This window comes from Silene latifolia, chromosome 11, assembly GCF_048544455.1.
Source record: "Silene latifolia isolate original U9 population chromosome 11, ASM4854445v1, whole genome shotgun sequence".
Lineage (NCBI taxonomy): Eukaryota > Viridiplantae > Streptophyta > Magnoliopsida > Caryophyllales > Caryophyllaceae > Silene > Silene latifolia.
The window spans coordinates 200,819,561-200,840,779 of NC_133536.1; the positions used below are offsets into that span (position 1 = coordinate 200,819,561).

Genomic DNA, 21,219 nt, shown 5'->3' on the forward strand with positions numbered 1-21,219 from the left:
TCCCACCAACCTCCACCTTTTTTCTTTTGTCCTTACTACCTACTGCCTCCGCTTTGTGCTCTTTGATTACACCATTGTCTACATCGTCTTGATTACTTATAACTAAAAGGGAGGTTATGGAGTGTGGAAGTGGACACTCAAATTAAAGTTGGTTATTAGCAAGAATAGCAGTGGTGAGAATGAAAATCAATCCTTTTTTAGCGCAAACTTTTAGTGAGATCAAACAAATTTTTACAAGAAATTAATGGATTATTATTATTGTTACTGTTTTTTTATAAGGAGAAGTGGATTACTTCCAAACTAACTAAGAATGGAAAAACAAACAGAAGCAAAATAAACTAGAAAGGAAATAACGGAATGAAACAAGACCAAACCACTCCACCCTTGTCTTGTTGGATTAGCTGAAGGAGCTTAGTTGGTAGAATAGTATGATCAACCCGACAAAGCTTATGCGGTTGTTAAACTCCAAGGTTGGTTATCCAATCAACACAATTGTTTGCGTCTCGATACACATGTTGAATTCGAACCCACTAAACTGTATCCTTGATAAATGCTTGCAGATCTCCATCAAATGTGAATGTGAAGATAGGGATGACTGGACCATCTCCACAATATTGGCAACAAGCATCGAGCTATAAGCTTCGCTCTTGTGACCGTCGCAACCCCCAATTTTTAAGCATATGCCTCAATGATTTGACCAGCCTAGTTTTGGAAAATGCCACCTGCCCCCGATAAAACCGAGTTTCCTTTTGATGATTCATCGATATTTAAGACAACTCATTCAATTGGTGGAGCCACCCAACGAATAAACACCTCCCTGCCCATTTGTTCTCTCGTTTTGGGGCACAAATCTGTCACTTCATTGGCGTTAATAACCTCCCATAAGCGCTGCATAATAAATGTATACCTATTACCTGGGACATCCTCAACACGACCAAACACCCGACAATTTCTCCATCGCCAAAACCACCACACTATCACCATGAAAGTTGTAGCCCATGAACGCAGCTCGTCACAACCCTTATGTTTTAGATTGAATACTACTTCTTCCTTAATGTCCATAAATTCATGAAATTTTGGATTTTTGACAAAAAAGAACAAATTCCAAACTCTTCTTGCTTTTGTGCAGTCACGAAGGAGATGAAGAGTCGTCTCATCTCTATCTCCACAAACTCCACAACATGGATCATCGTAAAATTCCTTTTAGTACGATTCACGTTAATCATTATACGGTCATGCATAAGCAACCAAAGAAATAATCTCATTCTCTGTGGTGCCCATGTTTTCCATGTGAGCTTCCAAATGTCACCTTATTCTCTATCAGGGCTCCCACGAATAAGTTTCACCGCTGACTTAATCGAAAAGAAACCAGACGGAGTTCTTGTCCAATAAACTTAATCCCCATTCCGTTCCCCTGAGATAACATCAAAAGAGACTATTGTTTATAAGATTTCAGAGGGTAAAAATTCAGCAAACACCTCCCAACGCCATCCCGTTTGCTCGTCTCGTATGTCTTCAACCTTGTAGTCTAGCTGCTCGCTTGGTATGGAGCTGGTAGAGAATTAACAGAGAGGGCTAAAAGAAATATTTGCCACAGAATAAATTTGTGGGTAAATAAATTTCGTAACGATTGTGGCATTTTTGTGGCAAGAGTGATTATTAGCCAAGTCTTTATCCTAATTCGTGGGGAAGATGAATTTTGGCAACAAGAAAAGTTTTCCATTGACATAATTTTTTTTCTTATATATTGAATCAAAAATTTTCAATGCCTGCAGGGTAAAATCAACTCGGACCCCTTCATTCTTTTTTCTCATTGTTGCAGTCTCTGCATCTGATTATTCCTTTGTCGCACGTAAATATTACATCCTGTCATGATTGGAGTAGTAAAAAGAGACGCATCAAAAGAAAGAAGACGTTTCATACATGACACGATCATGTTTACTAGAAGAAGCCACAAGTAGACTCAGTCGACGCCGGTGGTACCAGAACCTGAAACGGCCTTAGCAAGCCAATAGTTTTGCCTATGATCTTTGTGCTCCTCGGCTGGAGTGACCCCACTACACCAAGCATATTTGCATACGTTGATCTCCAGCTTTCCGTGAGCTCTCTAAAAAAGTAAAAACAAGAAAAAGATTAGAAACAATTTATAAAAAGAAAATCCCAATTGAAACCCATATACGCGGAATTAATCCTCACATAAAGCGATGTGTTTGAGAATCCCGTTTCTTGTCTTAGAAAGATAGTTATAGCCTGGAATACACGAAAACGGAACACCATCTTCAGTTTTATGGTTCCCCATTGCTAATTTCGTAAAATTGAGAAGAAAAAACGAGGGGTTGAGGTAAATGTTGGGAGTTTACGGGACCGAGTGACTATTTCTCCGCTTCTCAACCTATTATGTTGATTCTTGCAACATTTTACTCCTCTAATCGTTTTCCCTTAAGTTTTGCAAGCACACTCTTGTTTTGGTTACCTATAACAATAATCACATAAATTATCATTGTCAATAAAACTCTCGGGGTTTTATTTGATTAGGTAATGCTATTTTAACCATTAATTTAGATTCATTGGCCTTGAGTCGGTCTAGTTAGCTACTAAATATCACATCTAGCTTAAGTTCAAGCGGAACCCAACTTAGACTCTCAGGGGACGAGTTTATTCAGACTCTTACGAGCTTTTATGAGGAACTTGACTCCCTACTTTATCTTTTTTTCATTCTATAATTTCGCCCCAAGCCTCATCTTGCTCCATTGGTGCATCTTCAAGCTCTACTGCTTAAGATTGATAGCATTTCTCCGATTATCAACCTATTATATTTATTCTTGCGAATTTTACTCCTCTAATCGTCTTCTTCTATTTGTTTTTGTATGTATACTCTCTTGTTTAAGGTTAGTGTTTTGTAATTTCAATTTTATGGGTCAGTGACGATTAATGATAATCTTGCTTGATAATCATGTATTTTATCTTGACTTTTCCTATCACCCAAAATGTGTAAAGCTGAACCTCACACATTTGGTATTTATTGATGATTTGATGATTTGTTTTTTTTACTAGAGTGGATGTGCCCTCAGTGAAAGTAGTAGTCCACTATCTTGAAACTTTTAAATTTGTTGAGATGTGATGATCCATATGATACTTTCAGGTCATATTGGGGAGCAATGTTACATACATATGCTATGAGATTATTGCTTTTGGTTGTGGGTGTTTAATTTATTCAGTCACACGGGCGAGCGTGGGCTTGATCTTTAGTAACGTTGGCACCCCTAGCACTTTAGTTTATCAAGTATTCGAGTTTGTAGCTAACTAGAATGTATACATAATTAGTGTACGACTTTCCGTGTTAATTAGATTTGTATTTGGTTCGAGTTTAAAAAATAGTGTAATTTTAGTAATCTATTTATTTATTTAGTATTTTATATTGTTGTAAGTTTTGATAGTATTATATCGTGTTACGCCGTGATTGTAACACAACCTATTAGTCGGGATATATTGCCCTGTAAGGTACCCCAATAATAAGTGGTGTTACAACCGTGTTATATGTGTGATGCATTTTTGAGCTTTGGTCGGCTATTTAAAACCCAATCGCTAAGGAGAACACAAATAGAATGGAATAAAAAGTGTAAAATCTTAGTTTCGAATGAGCACAATCCAAATAAACTGTGGATCTTGTGATAAACGGTAGTATTCCATATGCATTAGTTTTAGAGATGGCGATTGGGTCACTCGATCGGGTTGGTTATGGACCAGCTTAAAGTGAGCCAGGTATGATTAATGTCGATCCACTATCAGGTATGGTCATTATCGAGTGAAAAGTCGATTTCAGTTTGAATTGTATTGAGTCAACTTATCAAACTCACATTTAACCATATCTTTTCAAGTTTTTGACCAATAATTCATACCAATGTTATTCTTAGATGCATTTATCTATTTTTAAAGCAACTTTTTTTTAAAAATTGGCAATCCGAGTTATTTGGAACAGTTTAAAGTTAATATTTCATCATATTTCGGGTTACTAGTCTAGTTGAGTTTTTATTGGATCACATGGTTGCGTCAAGTCGATTAGGTTTTTTTTTTTTTAGGAATCAAGTCGTTTAGGTTTTGGTCAAATTGAAACAAGCAAATTTGGTTTAATCTTAGGCCCAATAGGAGTCGATTTTGTTCAATAGCTTTTTGGTTTTCATATAAGTCGGTTTTGAGGTCGGGCCTGGCGATTTCTCATATCAGATCAACTTTTGCCACTTCTAACCACATTCGAGTCACAACTCACGACTAAGAACATCATCTTTACTCAATAACAGAGAATTAGACCATTTTTTATTATAGTTAATGGATTATAATTTATAAGTAGACAATAATGTCATTGGATAAATAATGTTTTTTTTAAAGGCAAACGAATGAATGGGAGAAATTAAATATAGATAAACAAATGCGCGAGATGGAGAGGATACACATCGTTAGGTTAGAGTGTTGGACCGTCCACTTAATTAACCAACCCTCGACCTGTATTCCAAAAACACACTCCTCATTCCTCAACCAAACCCCTACGCCTCCATAGTCCCCTTGCCGCCATTAAAACCAACTACAATGGGGAAGAAGAAAGCGAAGAGAGTCAAGAAAGCATGGAGAAACATTAGCACTGAAGCTTTTGATCAATTCAACGAGCAAGCCACTCGTGATGCTAACTCTGGCGGTTCTCTTGCCTCTGCTCCTGATACCTCTCTTTTTGTTCTCGATAAATCTACCGGTATATATTTCATTACTATTTCTTCTTTGATTTATTTCATGTTTTGTTATCGCTAATTGCAGAATAAGGTGGTCGGATGTACGCAGCCTTACCCGGTCTTAGTTACACAAAGAGATTATTTCCGAATGACCCAATATGAAAATTGCATTGAAAACAGCCTTTACTTCATCGTAATCTAGAACCAAAGAATGACGAAATTAATAATTAGGCAGTACTTCCCCGTCCCTATCATTTGTTTATCTTTGATTAAAATACTCCTCGCAAATAGAAAAATAAGTAAATAAATGAATGGGACGAAGAGAGTAGTATATTTTAAAGCTTAAGCGAGTATGGCTAAGCAAATGAAGATGGGTTCATGTTTAGTTCGATTTGGGTGTTTAATTTTGGTGAATTTAAGTTTATTGCAATTGCATTTTTTGTGGGTAGTTGATAATTGTAATTGTGGAATTCTAAAAGTTTGAATTTTGGATGGTGGTATAGATATACCGGTGAAGCGTAAGATTGAGAAGAATAGAGAGAGAGTTGTGCGGTTTGAGAGTATACTCCAACCGAACCCTTTTGTTAAGCCTGTGCCTTCTTCGAAGATTAGGAAGGTTAAGAGGAAGAGGAAGGTTGATGCTGTTGAGGGTCGTAAGGCAGATGATGATTCTAAAAACAAAGTGAGCATCTTTTCATTCTATTTTATTGAATTTAATGACATTATCGTTCAGACGTCTTGTTGTAGTAATTGGTGTTATGTGTTTATTTGTGCTTTTCAGGATGGAAAAGGCTTGGAGCCCGGTGTCTATGATCTATGGGACAATGAAGGTATGCGTTGGTATATTTATTATTTAGTGAATTGGTAGTTTTTGTTGCTGGAAATGTTGTGTAAAAAGGTTTCTCCTTTGCTTTCTTGCAGGTGCAGACAATATCAAACATAAGAAGGTATGCTACTAATGAACTTATCGTACTTAATGATGTCTGATGACTTATTTTGTAGGAGGTATAATAAAGAACCCTAATTGTTTCCTAGATATAAAATAGTAGGGGAATGGTGCCACTGAGTGATATTGGGTTTCGGTTCACCCTCTGGCATGCATCATGTATACCCCCACAAAGAGCTGTACTAGCTTGAAATGCACAAAAATTCTACCATCCTCCCGGAGGACGGTACTCCTCACACACAAACACAATCCATCCAAGTGGAATATTATAATGGCTTGTGTGTGAGGAGTACCGTCCTCCGGGAGGACGGTAGAATTACTCTGAAATGCATGACGCCAACTCATATTCCACAATAATATAGATAGGTTGGTTACTCGGTAAAATAGATAATAGAATAACTGTTTGTGTATAATTTGTCCATTCTGCTTTGTTCCTATACTGCGCTGTGCAAACATTGATTCGGGATTCATCCATTTTACAATAATACCCTGGATTGTTGTGAAGCTAACAGTGTTAGCATTTCATCAGCATTCTTTGAAAAAAAAAAGAGCTGAGCGGTATCTGTAGGATATGTCAAACCCCCTGAAATTACAATAGGAATTAGGGTTATTTAACGAGAATACTCCAAACTATTTGAGTGTTTCTCAAAATACTCCAAACTATATTTTAACTAGCATTACACCCAACTATTATACCCTTTCCCACTCACTAAAACGGGTGGAAGGGCTACCGGTTCCACCGGTCTAATTTTTTTTTACCCTTTGTTTTCTTCTCCCAAACTCCATTACACTTCCTCTAAATTCCAGAAGTTCATTACTCCTCTCTGAACCTCCATTATTCTTAAGAAAAAAAAACTCCATTACTCTCCAAAACGCCCTTAAAAAAACTCCATTACTCTCTAAAGCGCCCTTAATCTTCTTTCTTGACAAATGCTTCTTTTTGTTTCTGTTTTCTCTTGAATAAAGCTTGAATCCGTTAGTGTTAATTTTTGTGCAAAGTAAGGAACGTGCTCAAGAACTCTTTTATGTGGATTTTCCATTGAAGATGGTTGCCATGTCAAAACGATTATTGTGAACTTTACTCACATGTTTTATGATGTTCAATTTAAAACTACATTAATTTATTGATGTAAAAATTGGACTAGAGTATAGTGGCACAAATCTCAGTGGGTGCTAGGCAGATTCGTTAGAAATGTACTTATATTTGCAATTTTCCCCATTTTTGCGGAAATTCATAATAATGTTTGATTTGATAATCCTTCAGCTAAATCTAAATAAACAAGCTATTTGGAGTAATTATATTCGCCCAATTTATACGTTTTCCAATATTGAACAATTGTTGAGGTGATTTCTTATGTTTTCCGTATATTATTTAAAATGGGTTTTCTTGATTTGTGAATTAATTATCTGGGTTTTTGTTGAATGTTGATTTATGGTGGTTATATTTTGGGGTGATGCTTGATTTTCATTTTCAAAGTTGTAATTAGGGTTCTTATTTTGGGGTTTTTATAAGGTTAATTTCCAGATTTTCATTTCACATACATCCATAGAGTTGGTAAGGTTCTCTACTGCTGTAAATTTATGTGTGTACTTAATTGTTGCATCACTAATTGGAGGATGGAGGAAATTATAAAAAAAGAGGATTAATAACGAAGCAGGGGGAGAGTCAACTGGAAAAAATTGCAGGTTAATGTTGTAATGGAGGAGGAAGATGAAGTTTAGTTAGTAGGAGAATTGTGGGGTCAATACTTGCTTTTACCTTCTATTACAGGTTAATAAAGGAACAATTCTATTAAAAGAGAAAGAGTGTAATAGTTGGGTTACAGGTTAATAAAGGAACAATTCTATTAAAAGAGAAAGAGTAATAGTTGGGTGTAATGGTAGTTAAATTATAGTTTGTAGTATTTTGAGAAGCACACCAATACTTCAGAGTATTCTCATTAAATAACCCTAGGAATTATAGCAAGTATTAACCCATGAATATTGGTTAAAGATTTAGGTTCCTTACTGGATCTAAATCAATTTGAATTGCAAGTTGCAACTGCCATACTTGTCAATCACATTAGAGATTTACCTGGTTTAACTAATTTGTTGCATTTCAATCTGTCTTGGTTACGAGTCTGCATAAATTTTGCCACACCCACCTTACCCTCATTTCTTACATGTATTTTTTTGTGTTTAGAAACATAAACCTTCAGCTATTCCAGCCGTTGAAGTTGAGCCTAATGGGTGCTCATATAATCCGGAAAATGAGTCTCACAAGGTAAAGAACACTTAAAGCATTGTAGTGCCTGTGGATTCGACCGAATTAGATGATGACACTAATGTTTGATTGATTGGCAATATAGGATTCTTTGGCTCAAGCTGTGGCACAGGAAATGAAGAAAGTCTACAAAAGTGAATTGGAGCCTCAACCAATTCCTCTTGTAATCCGTGGAGAAGCAATTAGCGAAGAAGATGTAAGTTTTTATTGAATTGTCGTGCTTAGCTCAGAATCCCTTGCTGTGCCCATATATCTCTTTCAACACATCAAACTAAATATGTGTGTGTGTGTGTTTGCCAGAAATATTTTCTTGAAGTGGACCATGCAGATGATGAAGAAATGGAAGAGGAAGAAAAAGCTGTAAATGGGGATACTGAAGTGGAAAGGAGGTAAGATACGTGCTTTTCTTATTTTCGTGTTTTGAAGAAAAATCGATTGCAAACCCTTTGTGTGGATAGGAGAACTTGGAAGAATAGGATTTGGAGGAAGACAATTTCGTTTGATTGGGTAGCAAAATGGGGGTGAAAGGATTTGGAAGGGAGCGAAAATGAATCCCTCCATTTAGCTCCTACAAGGCTACAAGGCTAACTTAATTTGATCCAACAAAGAAAAAATTTGGAGGTTCCCCCTCCCCTTCATTTCCCTCCTCTTCCCTTCCCTCTTTCCCCCTCCCTCCATTCCCTCCATTTCCTCCATCTCTTGGCTTTAGCTCTCAAGTTATAGGCTCTTTATACGAAGAAAGCAAGGGTGAACAGATCAACCAGTTGAAATCTAACTGTGTAGTTCTTTTTGTTTGTACTTGATGTTTCGGTTGCAAGTTTTCTTTTATATTTAACTAGGAATTTATCTACACTTAAAACTTGTATCTCAACTGCTTAAGTGCTTTGAACATTGAAATGCTGCTAATCTTTTGGCTATTGTTGTGGACTTGTGGTTGGATAAATATACTATTAACTTATTGGAACCACTAATGTGGAGTTATTGCTCTTTTCTACCAAGCTAAATTGATCTCAGTGACGGCAGTGTTCTTTGCATTAATTCAGACTCGCCTAAGTCCAAAAGTTGCTTCTGTCCTTTGAGACAGCATTTTTCCTTCGTATAAGAAACAGTTTTTTGTAGTTTGGATAAATTCTCAAGGTTAGAGTGTGAAATTGACCACAGTAGCTTTAAAATTTCCCATATTTGTCTTATACCGCTGTACCATTTTCTTTCAAGCTTCAATACTTTTTTTTAAAATAGTGTTAAGACCGTGCTAGATGACATCTGATGCAAAGTTGCAGCTTGACGTCCTGTATAGTATGGATACATGGTTATAGTAACTCCGAATTACTGATTAAGCTATCAGCTTTTCTTTTTATCTGAAAACCATACTACTATTTAGTTCTTTTCTAATCTCATGTAGAGAGTCCTGCTTTGTTTGTGTTTATGCTACTTGAAAAGTTGGTTGATCAAGGCTTTTGTAAATATGCTGCAGGAGATCAAAAGAAAAACGGGTAACAAGAGTTGAGTTAAATCGTAGACTGAGAAGGAAGGAACGAGAAAAAGCAGAAGCAGAAGCTAAAAAGGCCATGCAGATTTCAAAAGGAATTGACAGGTATTGTTTTATTCCTTTCTTCTTCAAGAACTCGTATATGGTGCTTGCTTTCTCCTGTGAAGGAATATCTGGTGAGCATCAGATTGTCTGATTGGCTTTGTTACTCAGACTTAGTTAGAAGTATTTATTATGCGTCTCAGCATTTGTGTGTATCCAAGTGTCGCAAATAGTAAAGTGTCCTATTGCCATAGTGACATCTGACTTATCTGAGTGTTAAGTGTGGGGCACAGCCACACAGGTAAATCAAGTACTGTGAAATTGTGAATATTCAGAGTGACATAGCTCACTTGAAAAACCGACTTTACCGGCTTGATAATAATTTGATTGGGTGGCTCTAAATTGTCTCAGATGATCATTTCACACGTGGCTGTGGGAGTAGCGCTAATAGGTTGCATTTCTCATTATAGCCTACTTTTGTTTCTGCAGCATACCAGATATACTTCAGGAGATAGCCCAAGAGGAAGAGGAAAAGCAGAACCGGCATGTCCGGAGACTCACAGTAAAAGAAGAAAAGTTAAAATCATGCCCTCCTCGTTTGGGAAAACGAAAGTATGTTTATAGATGAATTCTAATATTTCTTGTTCTTTGTCTCTATCTCTCAGCCTATGTCTCTTCAGATAGGGAAACAGGGAATACACATTTTTTTGTGGCCATTTGACATAAAACTGGGACTACTAAGTAGACCATAATCGTCAATTTGTCACTTCAGCCAAAAGAGATGCAAAGTAAATAAACATGGGTTATCTACTTATCCTAAAATTGCAATCGACATCATTACTTTGGTATAAGGATGAGGCTGTACAGTCATTACTGTTTCCGAAAATGGAAACTGCACACTATGGATATCTGAATACTCAATCTTAAATTAGATTTAGATTTTTATGCCGTTTTTCTTGGAGGGGGGAATTATGTTGCATGGTTTGGTCTTCGATTGGCTAAGAAAACGGGTTTGAGTTTGTTGTACGCTATCTACTTTAAGCTGTTCTCAAAGTTAAAGAACTATGTCGACCCGCTTCTCCAATATACGCCTGCCAGTATAGATGATTCGGCTTGAAAATCTGGCAAGCGAACTCAAACCCATCGCGGGTTGCATTCTGTAGGTGCAAAGCTTTGCTGTTTTTTTCTTTTAATAAACCAATAGCTGTATTAATCAGACGTGCATCTCGATTGTGGTTGATTTTGTTAATTGCTGTATGGGTGTCGTTTTCTTTTCGAAGCTGATGAATGTAAATCTCAGATTTGAGCCAGCTCCTGTTCAAGTCCTACTAACTGAAGAGATTACTGGATCCCTCCGAAAGCTGAAGGTTCTATCCCTGTCATTATAAAACTCTCTCTCCCTCTATTGGATTTTGCTTTCTAGCATGAATATTATCTAAACTTGTGATTGGATTGGTGTCTACATTTTGAAGGCTTGTTACACGCTAGCGAGGGACCGCTTTAAGAGCTTGGAGAAGAGAGGATTGATCGTCCCAACAGCCAACAGCACCAGGTCAGTTGAATGTTAAATCATTGTTTTATAGGATTATATTTGGCAAAGCTGACCCGCCTAAAATTGACCCAACATAAACCAAAAAATACAGCCCTAAATAGACCTGAATAGAAATACCTGAGCACCTGAAGCGAGTAAATGCGAGTCAAAGACGTTTATAATCAGAGACCCATTACAACCTGAGTGACCTGACTGGTAACCAGCCGACCTGATTGATATGACTTGAATCCTGATCAACCCAAATCTGATCCGGACAAGATTGTCGGGTCTATTATACGGAGTAGTAGTTATGTATACATACTTAAATGCATATATACACCTTTTTTCTAAAATTGCTCTCTTTAATCCACCTCTATAAATTTGTAATTGATATCTTGTTTACAGGAATTTGTAATCCATCTCTATAAATTTGCCACCACTAAGCAAAGTTGTTATGCAAGAGCGGTCGCTGATTTGTCGAAAGCTGTAATGAGCTTATGCTGTTCAATTTGCTGAGCACTAAGCTACAACAGTCGAGAACTTTTTATCTATTGTCGGTAATTTCACTATAGCTCGTTGTAGTTGATTCCATAGCTTATCCAATTCTAATGAGCAGATTGTTTCTGCGCCTGTAGTCTCTTTAATTCTATCTGCTCAAGACCTCTTAAAATTTTACTTCTTTTTTGGTCTTCCCTTAAAAGCATCTGCCTTTTTCTTTGTTATTGTTGTTTGTGGAATGTGGATTTAAGCTCATTTGATTGTTATTTACAAACTACAGAGTACATAAAACTTCGTGATATATCGTTGATTTTATTCATGGGGGATAAATTCTCGAAACAGTTGGCAATTATTTAAGTTTAATATGTTGACCAACATTACAAGAAATCTAAAATCCGAAAAAAAAAAAAGCAAACTGTAACTGGTGACACGTTGTTTGATTCGGACAATCCTGAGATGGAGCTCGGAGGTGATACCACCTCACCGGATTGATGATCGGACACTGATTTAGCATAGTTTTGTCCCCGTTCAGACATGCATGCCTCACCTTCATAGCAATTAATTAGCAAAATTTTGTTCCCCTTGAGTACATTTTAGAAGTTATTGACCTAAATTCATAAGAAATCAACTAAATCTAAATTGACGCGATCAAATAATGAAACAAACCCGAGATGACACCAGGCCTCGGGGGTGTTATTAACATAACTAAAAACTTGCTTGATTTGATCTAAAACAGGCATTAGTGCATGACATAAAGATTTCCAGCTTTAGTGTATTATTACTCCGACTTACAAAATTTGTTGAACAACGTTCCAGAATTGAAATTATCGTTCATATAAATAACCAAAAGAAATCTAATTAAATTATCATCAATCACAATTACAGTTGATCATATTATTCATAATCAATGATAACCCAAGACGAACCCTAAACCCCAAAGATGGTTCTTAACACACATAACTAACAATACAAAAATTCTTGTTCCAGACGGTCTTAAGTTAAAACGTGCTCACAAACAAACAATTTAAATTATGTTAAAATGAAAACGAGATTGTGAGTAGGGATGTCACTAGGGCGAGTACAAGTGGGTACCGCATCGCACCCGCCCCAGTTGGGCGAGTACGGTTACAAAAATTTCACACTCAATGGGTGGTGGGACGGGGGTGGATTTTGTTTTATACCCGCCTACTCAACAATTTTTTTTAAAAAAAAAATCAAAATTATTTTGAGCTTTATAACAATATTAATATTTTTATTGAAAATCTTAAAATTAGAAATATAAAATGATTTTTTTTGAAAATTACTAAATTAGTAGCGTTTAAACTACATTTTACTGAAAAAGGTATCAATAAAAATTCCGATCACCACTCTAGGTTTTCACCCAATGAGGCGGGTACATGTATGGAAACTTGTACCCGCCATGGGTGGTGGGGCGGGTATGGTATTGTTGGGTGAGTACGTGTGCCCGATGACATCCCTAATTGTGTAAAATTCTAACTTAAAACCATCTTAAGCAAGACCTACCAAAAACGATATGATCTAAACCGACCCGACCACCCCGATTGCACACTCACTAAGTCACTACCCACCAACTCCCGATTCCGAGCTGGGTCGGATTAATTTCCCAAGCACTGAACCAGAAAAAACACAGCTCAATTTCATTTCATGATTCATCAATTTCACATTCTACAACAAATTTCTCCATCTTAATTACTGTATTAAATCAACCCCTTTGAATTTAAAGAGATCAAATACTTTTCTCTCCCAATTTCTGAGCAACTATGCGTGGATTAGCTGCTCAAGTTTACAGTGTAAGCACTCTCTTCTCCGAAAGTCTCAATTTTTTTTGGTATCCTGATGATATTTATACATTGCAGTTTGTGGGCACATTAAGATTCTTATGTTTATTTGATTTTGGTTTCATAAATCAAGTATCTTTGCAGAATTAAGTCAGGAAATCTCAAGTCTCCCACCAATTCCTCTACTTTTCGACCCAAAGGTTTTATCTTTATTCCTCAACTTCTTGTTTTTGTATTGTCAGCCCAAATTTCTGAAGTTTTAGATTGAACCCAATTGTGAAGTACTCCGTAGCATTTAATTTGATACGAAGTCTCTACACGATTTTCATTTTGGGTCATTCGGAAACAACATCTTTGTGTTGCTAACATAGGAGTAATGCTGCGTATATCTGACCCCCCTTATCCTGAAATTTGCGGGAGCCTTTGAGGCACGGGATAATGTTATTGTTGTTGCTGTTGTGGATTAATTTGATGCTGAAATTTGGTTAATTTTGATGTTTATAGATGATTTAAGTCTTGAAGAGGATGCTGAGAGGAAAGTTGGATGGGTACTTAAGCTTATATTTGCTGGAACTGCAACTGCTGTTGGTTACCAGCTTTTTCCTTACATGGGTATTGTGATTTTGTTTTTTGTTTTTTTTGTATTACATTCGTCAAGTTTTCTTTAGGGTGTGTTTGGATAGCAAAAGTAGAGGGAAAGGGAGGGGAGGGAGAAGGAGGGAAGGGAAAGGGAGAGAAGGGAAGGGGAGGGGGAATGGAGTGTGGTTGTTTGGGTACAATTTCCTCCAAATCTTGCCTATTCTGAAGAGATTTTGATTAGGCTTGGAGGAGGGAAATTGAATCCCTCCAAATCACTCCCCCTCCATTTCCCTCCACCTTCATTTGTTATCCAAACAAGGGATTTTAAATCCCTACCCTCCCTCCCTTTCTTTTCCCTCCAAATCTCTCAATTCAAACACATCCTTCGGGTCTGTTTGGATAGCAAAATTGGAAGGAAAGGAAGGGGAAGGAGGAAAGGGAAAGGGAGAGAAGGGAAGGGGAGGGAGAATGGGATGTGGTTGTTTGGATACAATTTCTCTCCAAATCTTGCCTATTGTGGAAAGATTTTGATTAAACTTGGAAGAGGGAAATTGGATCCCTCCAAATCTCTCCCCCTCCATTTCCCTCCATTCTCATTTGCTATCCAAACAAGGGATTTTAAATCCCCTACTCTCCCTCCCTTTCTTTTCCCTTCAAATCCCTCAATCCAAACACACCCTTAGAGTTTTAAAGGGAATAATTGCGGGTTTTGGTTTAAAGCTTATTTCTTTGTCATTGTATTTGTGTGTAGGAGATAATTTGATACAACAGTCAGTGTCATTGTTACAAGTCAAGGATCCTTTGTTCAAAAGAATGGGAGCTTCTAGGCTTGCACGTTTTGCTGTCGATGGTAAATCTTATGCCTTCATCTTAAAAGTTAAGTTCTTGTTTTTGATTGTACGCGGGAGAGAGTTTCGAATTGTGATTTTGAGTTCATGAAGATGGAAGAATTTTGACCATTTCATATGTACTATAAATTAAGGCATTGCTCATGGATATTATGTTGTGTCCTTGCAATTAGCGCTGTTAAAGAAAACATTAGTTTAGGTGTGATGAAATTATACAAGGAAAGGATTTCCAAAATATTGGTTTGGTTCATTTAATAGAGGATGTGGCCTACAACACATGGTTCGGTGTGGACTTTACGTGTCAAGAAGTGTAGTTTATCTTACCTTACTTTTTGGGTTGTATGTTAAATAGTGTTCTTGTGTTATTTCTTTGTCTTAGCTAATTGCAGTTCATAGCTAGTTCATAAAAGAAAGTTGTAATCTTGGAATGAAACATGGTTTGAGTCACAGTTATGTGCCTTTTCTTTTTTGCTTTTTCTTTCTTGTGCTAGCCAATTCATGATTATGCACTCTTTTTCTTTGGCAAAAGATTGGGAAGGTGAGGGAGGAGGGGTGCGGGTTGATAAGCAAGGTTACTCATGTCTGATACGTATCAGAGGGTGTGAGTTGTGACATAGTAAATTTTAAAATTTGGAGATACGAGAACTCGGTAAACGGATACGACACGTATCTTAACTTTTGTTAGAAGTTTTCATATTGCTTTTTCAAATGTAAACCTTTCAAATTACGGATATGTTTTATAAGGTGAAACTGAAGAAGAAAAGTAAAAACAAAGTTGAATAATTAAATGCCAATTGTTCAAAAGATTAAAAAACCCTTTTGGGTTATATTAGTATGTCATTCTCCTATTACTCTTTTCTCATCTCGCTCTTCTTTAACACAATTGAAACCAAATCAGACGACATTAGTGAAGAGTCAGTGTCGTGTCTCAAATTGGTGTATCAGACGTGTGTCATATATCATGTCGGCACAAGACGCGTGTCAGACAGGATAAGCCGATTAAGTGAAGTGTCGGAGTAACATGGTGATAAAGATATCAAGCAACTTGTGGAGGATGAAATTAATCGTATGGTTGTTCTTATCATGTACGTCATGTGCTGTAGATGAAAGGAGGCAGAAAATTCTAGAGGTCGGTGGTGCTGAAGAACTCGTGAAAATGTTGAACACTGCAAAAGATGACAAGACAAGGAAAGAAGCACTCAAGGCTCTCTCTGCGTTATCAGGCTCCGGTTAGATTCATAGCCTGTCTGATTTTTGTTTCTCCTTTCTTCTATTAGATGACCTTTCACACGACGTTTGGATTTAGATATTTAAAGGGAACAAACTCCCTTATTTGGTTAGCAGGTTGGATTTGAGGGTAACCGAGGGGTCCATTTTCCCTCCTAGAAGCCAAATTCTAATCCCTTCCAAGTCGTCTACAGATAGTTTTGGAGGGAAAGTTCCCTTGCTTCATTTCATCTCCCTCACATCCCTTTCCCTCTTCTTTATATCCAAACAATATTTAGTTTCCATTTTTGTTGGGGCCATTTATTCACTATTTTTCTTTACTCTTGAATGACTGAATAAAGCAAAATGTTTCATTAAACTCACTATACCTTTAGTATTATGAATATTGATGTTATACGACCAATTTTCATTATGGGTGACCTGAAAACCACCTTTGGGTACTATGGGAAGGTTGCATACATCTGAACCGTCATATCCCATCACAGGCCCTAGGGTAACTGTTTACGTTAGCTAACCATGAGAATTCACTTTGTAGTGGGAACTGTGTAGCTAACCACTACCTACTGTTGTAGCCTTCTTGTAGGAGTTTTAGTGTTGGACTTGAAAGGCTAACCATCATTAATTTGATGAAGTCACCCTATCCGCGCAAGTTTTACAAGACAACCATGGGAATCGTGCTGTTGACTTTGTCTTGTTACCTTTGCAATTTTGTATTCAGTCCTAATCCGTGAGAAAGTAAATTAGTGGAAAGGTTTTGTAGAAAAAGCAACCGCCTGTATCTTATTAAATCTATAACAAGAAGGCGTTGGCCCCCTTCCCTTCCCTCTTTCCCCTCCCCTCCGTTTCCCTCCATTTTCATATCAAAACAAGGCCGAAAGTGTATTGTTCTTAAAGTCAATGATACACGAGTTATAACTCCAGCTTCTTTTAAGATCAGTTTAGATAGGGGTAAACTCATAAAACGTGGGGTGTGTCTGGCATTAAGGTTAGTTAGCATAAAACTGTCATATTTCCATGGGCTAGGCTACAATACTTCATGTCGAACCATATACAAAAGCCCACGAAGCGGACTTCAGGTGTGCTCTGTGTGTGGAGACATAGTTTATACGGGGGCTGCAGGAACTCCAAGAAAGTGAGAAAACATTACTCGAGGAAATTTGGGTTGATCTTGATATCTTGATAGACATGAATTTGCTGATATACTATTGAGATGTGCTCCGTATTCTCTTTCCCGCTCGTGAAGCGGTTAGGCTTGCAAATTAGACGTGATTAAGATAACGACTAGGAAGTTTTAATAAAGTAAATGGGTAATGTTTGCAGAGGGAGCTGCAGGAGTGCTACATCAACATGGAGCAATATCAGTCATTAGATCCATCCCAGACGCGGTTGAGGATCAAGACATCATACTTTACAAGTCAGTTTTACTGAAACGGTTCCAAGACTTGAATTATGAGTGATCAACAAGACAGCCATGCCATTATTGGTTAGTTCCACCCAGAATATATTCGACTTGACAGTTTCAAAGATCATATAGAAGGGCAGCCTGGGTTCTGAATTGAGTTTTGTATTTTATGAGCCGACTAAAATAAAGGAGCCTAAGCTGATTCTAGTCTCTGGTTGCCTGCACGTAACTGTAGTGTACCCTATCTTTCTCGGATAAAATCCGCGTACTTTGTTTCCTGGGAACTAATTAATGCTTCCATCATTCCTTTATCCTTATGGGATCAGCTAAACTCTCTTTAATTCTTGATACAAGTATCGGAAATTTTTGGTGCGTCATTTATCAGATTTTCGGACTTGTTTACGTCGAATTTTGTTACCTTTATGACCATTATGGGCTTGGTGATGAAGTCTGTTCTGTACATCTCGGACATAATGGCTTCCAGAAGCACGCCCAAGACATGCATGATAACTTGAAGGCAATCTTTAGGACAAAAGTATGAAAGAAGCCGAAGTCCAGAGCCATCTCATTGTTTTTCAAATACCTAAAGTCTCAGCTTGGCCGCCGTTTCAGCATGTATAACTAGATGAGTGGTTTAAGACTATCAATCCTCCAAATGCTAAAGGGAGTGATAACGTCACTTTAAAAATAATCGCACCATCTAATATACGCGAGTGTAGGATTAAAGTAACATAATAGAATAACGCGACTATATTAATAGCGACATTATGTGTGTCCATTGCGACGATTTTGCCATTGTGCTACATCTCCATGACAAAACGCATCAAACGCGTATGAAATCATTGGTACCCAAACTTTAAAAAGTCCAAAAAGCAGGAATTGTTTGTCTACAGCTTTCACCTTTGCCTAAAGTTGAATACGAGTATTATTTATTATGTTATCACAATGCACTAGTTTCCAGTTTCTACCTCCACAAAACAAGAATCGGATACCCACCTTGAGCCCAACTTCATGTCTATATCTAGCCATTCTTGTGTATTTCTTTAAAACCTTAAAAACATTAGAATTCCTTTCGGGTTTCCTGTAACTTCCTTATAATTCAACAAAATGACAAATGTAAGTTTTTGTAATATGTAATTTTTAATCTTCGTATAATTGTCTGTGTTTTTTTTTTTTAACTTTTATTGACGGTTCATGTTAGCTAATCCCAAAATATATCGGAAAGAAGCTGGCCAGCCAAAAAAGATACTAATTTTTGAGCGTTGAAATAAACAGGTGGTTGAGCTAAAAGTTAGTTTACATTGTGATGAATGCATCAAGAAGATCTTAAAGGCCATAAAAAAGATTCAAGGTAAAACAAATTGTCATCGCGATTTTATGATACTATTGAGTAATGAATAATTCTTCACAACTAATTTGTTCTTTGGATTTTGATCATCAGATATTGAAACATACAACATAGAGACCGGTCTAAACAAGGTGACAGTAACGGGAAATGTGACAGAAGAGCAAGTGATGAGAGTGATCCATAAAATCGGGAAGACTGCAACTCCATGGAATGATCATCAACAAACAAACGGTGTTTAGACTCGAAGATCTATGTTATTCAGACTCGTAGATTTTTGTTATTCGGACTTGATTGTAAGCGTTGAACTATTATATGCATATTTCATATCTATTTGAGTTAGTATACAATAGAATATTTACACAGTGGATTTGTATCATATTTGGTGCAATATGATTTTGTTCACATTCAGTGGGCTAATCTTCAATACAACCATATGGTGTTGTACGATTCGAGAATAAACGAACGCCTAATTATTTATATCGTTATTTGGTGACGAGAATAACAATAGACAAGGTTGATAATCAATTTATTCACCGAAAATAATTCTCAAATATAAAAAAGTAAACAAATAACTGAACACCACTTAAGCAGAGTAGTTCTACACTTAGTTGATCATTGCAAAGCTCAATCTAGTTCACTTCACCATCGAGTCCAATTTGGTTTAAAATTCGAAAGCAATTAATGAAATCGAAAGAAGTACGTGACGAGTCCGTATTGTTCTAATCATATTTTTAAAAGTTTAATTTCATAATATTATTTTCATATTTGAACATTTTTTTTTGGTACTAATATTTGAACAAATTATTGATACCTATATAAAACCTCGGTATTTCAGTAACAAAAAAATTAAACGAATTAACAAGATTATTAAACTTGATCACAATTAACAATCAGAATGAAGTTAACCAACTTTATTATACTCAACATTAGCAGAAGACGAAATTACAGAGGACTGCACCTTTAATTACAAAGCAAATGACTAAACAAAGTCAGAAACATTTCTCCTATACAAGTTTTTTTTTTCTTTTAATAAAAAACGCCTAAAGAAATCGAAATTGCTAGAAGCAACACAGTCAGTCCTCTTCACTAACTCGGTACCCCGACTCACCAACTCAGTACGTAACTGAGTCTACCTAGGCTGGTGAATCGTCCTTGGATTAACTCGAACATTCTTCACTATCTTCGGAACTTTCTCGAAGCTTCTCGGCTCCGCTTTCGCTGATGATTTGCTCCATTTTAATGCTGCTAATGAGATCAACTCCTTCTCGATCTTCTCCTTTTCTTCTTCAACTTCTTCTGCACATTAAAAATCAAATCAATCAGATTAAACTCATCCGATTTTGATCGGAACAAAGGGAGTAATAAAAAACATGAATAAAATTATTAAGTGAGAAAGCGTACGAGGTTCTTGATTAGGGAGGTAGGAATCGAAGAAATCGTCAAAATCAGGGAGGGCAAAATCGTCATCATCAGGAAAAGTAGGGGTAGAATCGTCATCGTAACAATCTTGTAGCCAATAATCACGGAAAAACGGAGAGGAGTGAACTAGGTCCCACCACTCATCGGAGAAATCCTCGACCGTGAGATACGATTTCATAGGGATGAAGATCGGAGCATTGGGGTTGAGTTTCGACGGTGGTGATTCAGCTTGGTTGTAGTGGATCACACCCATTTTTTAATTAAAAATTAATTATTGTTGATTTTTTTGGGGGGCAAGGAAGGTGAGGGGTAGATATTTTAGAGGAGAGTGGAGTAGTGAGGAGGAAGTGGATGAGTGAATGATTGAAGGATATGGATAAGGATGGGAAGGAGGAAAGTGAGGGGTATTTATAGGAAGAGGGTGGGATTAGAATATTAGATCATTTGTGTGGGGTTTTTAGGATAAGATTATGATTATGATTAAATTTAATGATTAAATGATGTAATTAATGGTCACCCAATCTATGGGCGCCTACTGTTGAATTTATCCTAGATAAAAAATTGGAGATATTTTTAGAGGTGGTTAAATACGGGCTTGGATGGATGCGAGGCGGGCTAGTATGACGTTTTTGGCCCATGGATATGCGGGTTAGTGGTTTTTGGGCGGGTTTGTGGGTGACGGGCCTTTGTAAATTTTGGAAAATATATTGTCCAAGTCCGCTTTGTTAGCGGGTCAAACGGGATGGCTTAATGCGTCATCCCGTCCATGAACAACTCTAGGTATTTTATTGTCGTTAGTAAATTCACTTCGTTATAAGTTCATATTTTTCTAGAGAAAAGGAGCTAAACTGAATTTAATAGAGTTGAATTGAATTTCATTATAAAACCTTAAATAACGCCGTTTTGAAGTACTCGTGCATAAAAAGAGTTTCAAAATTTCGTTAGAACGGTAGGTCTCATTTCAGACGGGTTATTCCATATGAAACTTTTAGATAGGCTTATGTGATCACTTTTATGGTTAGATGTAGGCCTGGCAAATGGGTCATTTGGGCCGGGTTTGGGTCAGGTCACATTGGGTCGGGTCATTTTCAGGTCAGTAACTTATCG

At 37.0% G+C, this 21,219-nt stretch overlaps 4 protein-coding genes across 4 annotated transcripts; 3 read left to right on the forward strand and 1 right to left on the reverse strand.

Moving 5' to 3' along the window:
- Positions 1 to 4,437: 4,437 nt before the first annotated feature.
- LOC141612314 (ribosome biogenesis protein NOP53) lies at positions 4,438 to 11,829 on the forward strand. Its single transcript, XM_074431055.1, has 12 exons — positions 4,438 to 4,744; positions 5,225 to 5,403; positions 5,503 to 5,551; positions 5,643 to 5,668; positions 7,850 to 7,930; positions 8,016 to 8,126; positions 8,231 to 8,319; positions 9,405 to 9,524; positions 9,951 to 10,073; positions 10,762 to 10,828; positions 10,934 to 11,013; positions 11,398 to 11,829. Exons 1-12 carry the CDS (start codon positions 4,585 to 4,587, stop codon positions 11,405 to 11,407), a joined length of 1,095 nt encoding a protein of 364 aa, XP_074287156.1. The 5' UTR covers positions 4,438 to 4,584; the 3' UTR covers positions 11,408 to 11,829.
- A 1,264-nt stretch (positions 11,830 to 13,093) lies between these two features.
- On the forward strand, positions 13,094 to 17,676 carry LOC141612315 (uncharacterized). Its single transcript, XM_074431056.1, has 6 exons — positions 13,094 to 13,301; positions 13,423 to 13,489; positions 13,794 to 13,901; positions 14,620 to 14,718; positions 15,820 to 15,945; positions 17,264 to 17,676. The coding sequence occupies exons 1-6, from the start codon at positions 13,272 to 13,274 to the stop codon at positions 17,398 to 17,400; spliced, it is 567 nt and encodes a 188-aa protein (XP_074287157.1). The 5' UTR covers positions 13,094 to 13,271; the 3' UTR covers positions 17,401 to 17,676.
- A 618-nt stretch (positions 17,677 to 18,294) lies between these two features.
- On the forward strand, positions 18,295 to 19,122 carry LOC141615311 (heavy metal-associated isoprenylated plant protein 45). The gene is made up of 3 exons (XM_074433718.1): positions 18,295 to 18,461; positions 18,621 to 18,696; positions 18,787 to 19,122. The coding sequence occupies exons 1-3, from the start codon at positions 18,453 to 18,455 to the stop codon at positions 18,930 to 18,932; spliced, it is 231 nt and encodes a 76-aa protein (XP_074289819.1). The 5' UTR covers positions 18,295 to 18,452; the 3' UTR covers positions 18,933 to 19,122.
- A 467-nt stretch (positions 19,123 to 19,589) lies between these two features.
- On the reverse strand, positions 19,590 to 20,499 carry LOC141612316 (protein EARLY RESPONSIVE TO DEHYDRATION 15-like). The gene is made up of 2 exons (XM_074431057.1): positions 20,095 to 20,499; positions 19,590 to 19,989 (listed from the first exon to the last, which is right to left on the reverse strand). Exons 1-2 carry the CDS (start codon positions 20,363 to 20,365, stop codon positions 19,823 to 19,825), a joined length of 438 nt encoding a protein of 145 aa, XP_074287158.1. The 5' UTR covers positions 20,366 to 20,499; the 3' UTR covers positions 19,590 to 19,822.
- Between the last annotated feature and the right edge of the window lie 720 nt (positions 20,500 to 21,219).

Coding starts and splice junctions, on each gene's coding strand:
- LOC141612314 (XM_074431055.1), top strand. CDS start 4,585: ATGGGGAAGAAGAAAGCGAAGAGAGTCAAGAAAGCATGGAGAAACATT. Junction 9,525..9,950: donor ATTTCAAAAGGAATTGACAG/GTATTGTTTTAT, acceptor TTGTTTCTGCAG/CATACCAGATATACTTCAGG. Junction 10,829..10,933: donor GATCCCTCCGAAAGCTGAAG/GTTCTATCCCTG, acceptor TACATTTTGAAG/GCTTGTTACACGCTAGCGAG.
- LOC141612315 (XM_074431056.1), top strand. CDS start 13,272: ATGCGTGGATTAGCTGCTCAAGTTTACAGT. Junction 13,902..14,619: donor CCAGCTTTTTCCTTACATGG/GTATTGTGATTT, acceptor ATTTGTGTGTAG/GAGATAATTTGATACAACAG. Junction 14,719..15,819: donor TGCACGTTTTGCTGTCGATG/GTAAATCTTATG, acceptor CATGTGCTGTAG/ATGAAAGGAGGCAGAAAATT.
- LOC141615311 (XM_074433718.1), top strand. Junction 18,697..18,786: donor GGCCATAAAAAAGATTCAAG/GTAAAACAAATT, acceptor TTTGATCATCAG/ATATTGAAACATACAACATA.
- LOC141612316 (XM_074431057.1), bottom strand. CDS start 20,365: ATGGGTGTGATCCACTACAACCAAGCTGAATCACCACCGTCGAAACTC. Junction 19,990..20,094: donor CCTCCCTAATCAAGAACCTC/GTACGCTTTCTC, acceptor TTTAATGTGCAG/AAGAAGTTGAAGAAGAAAAG.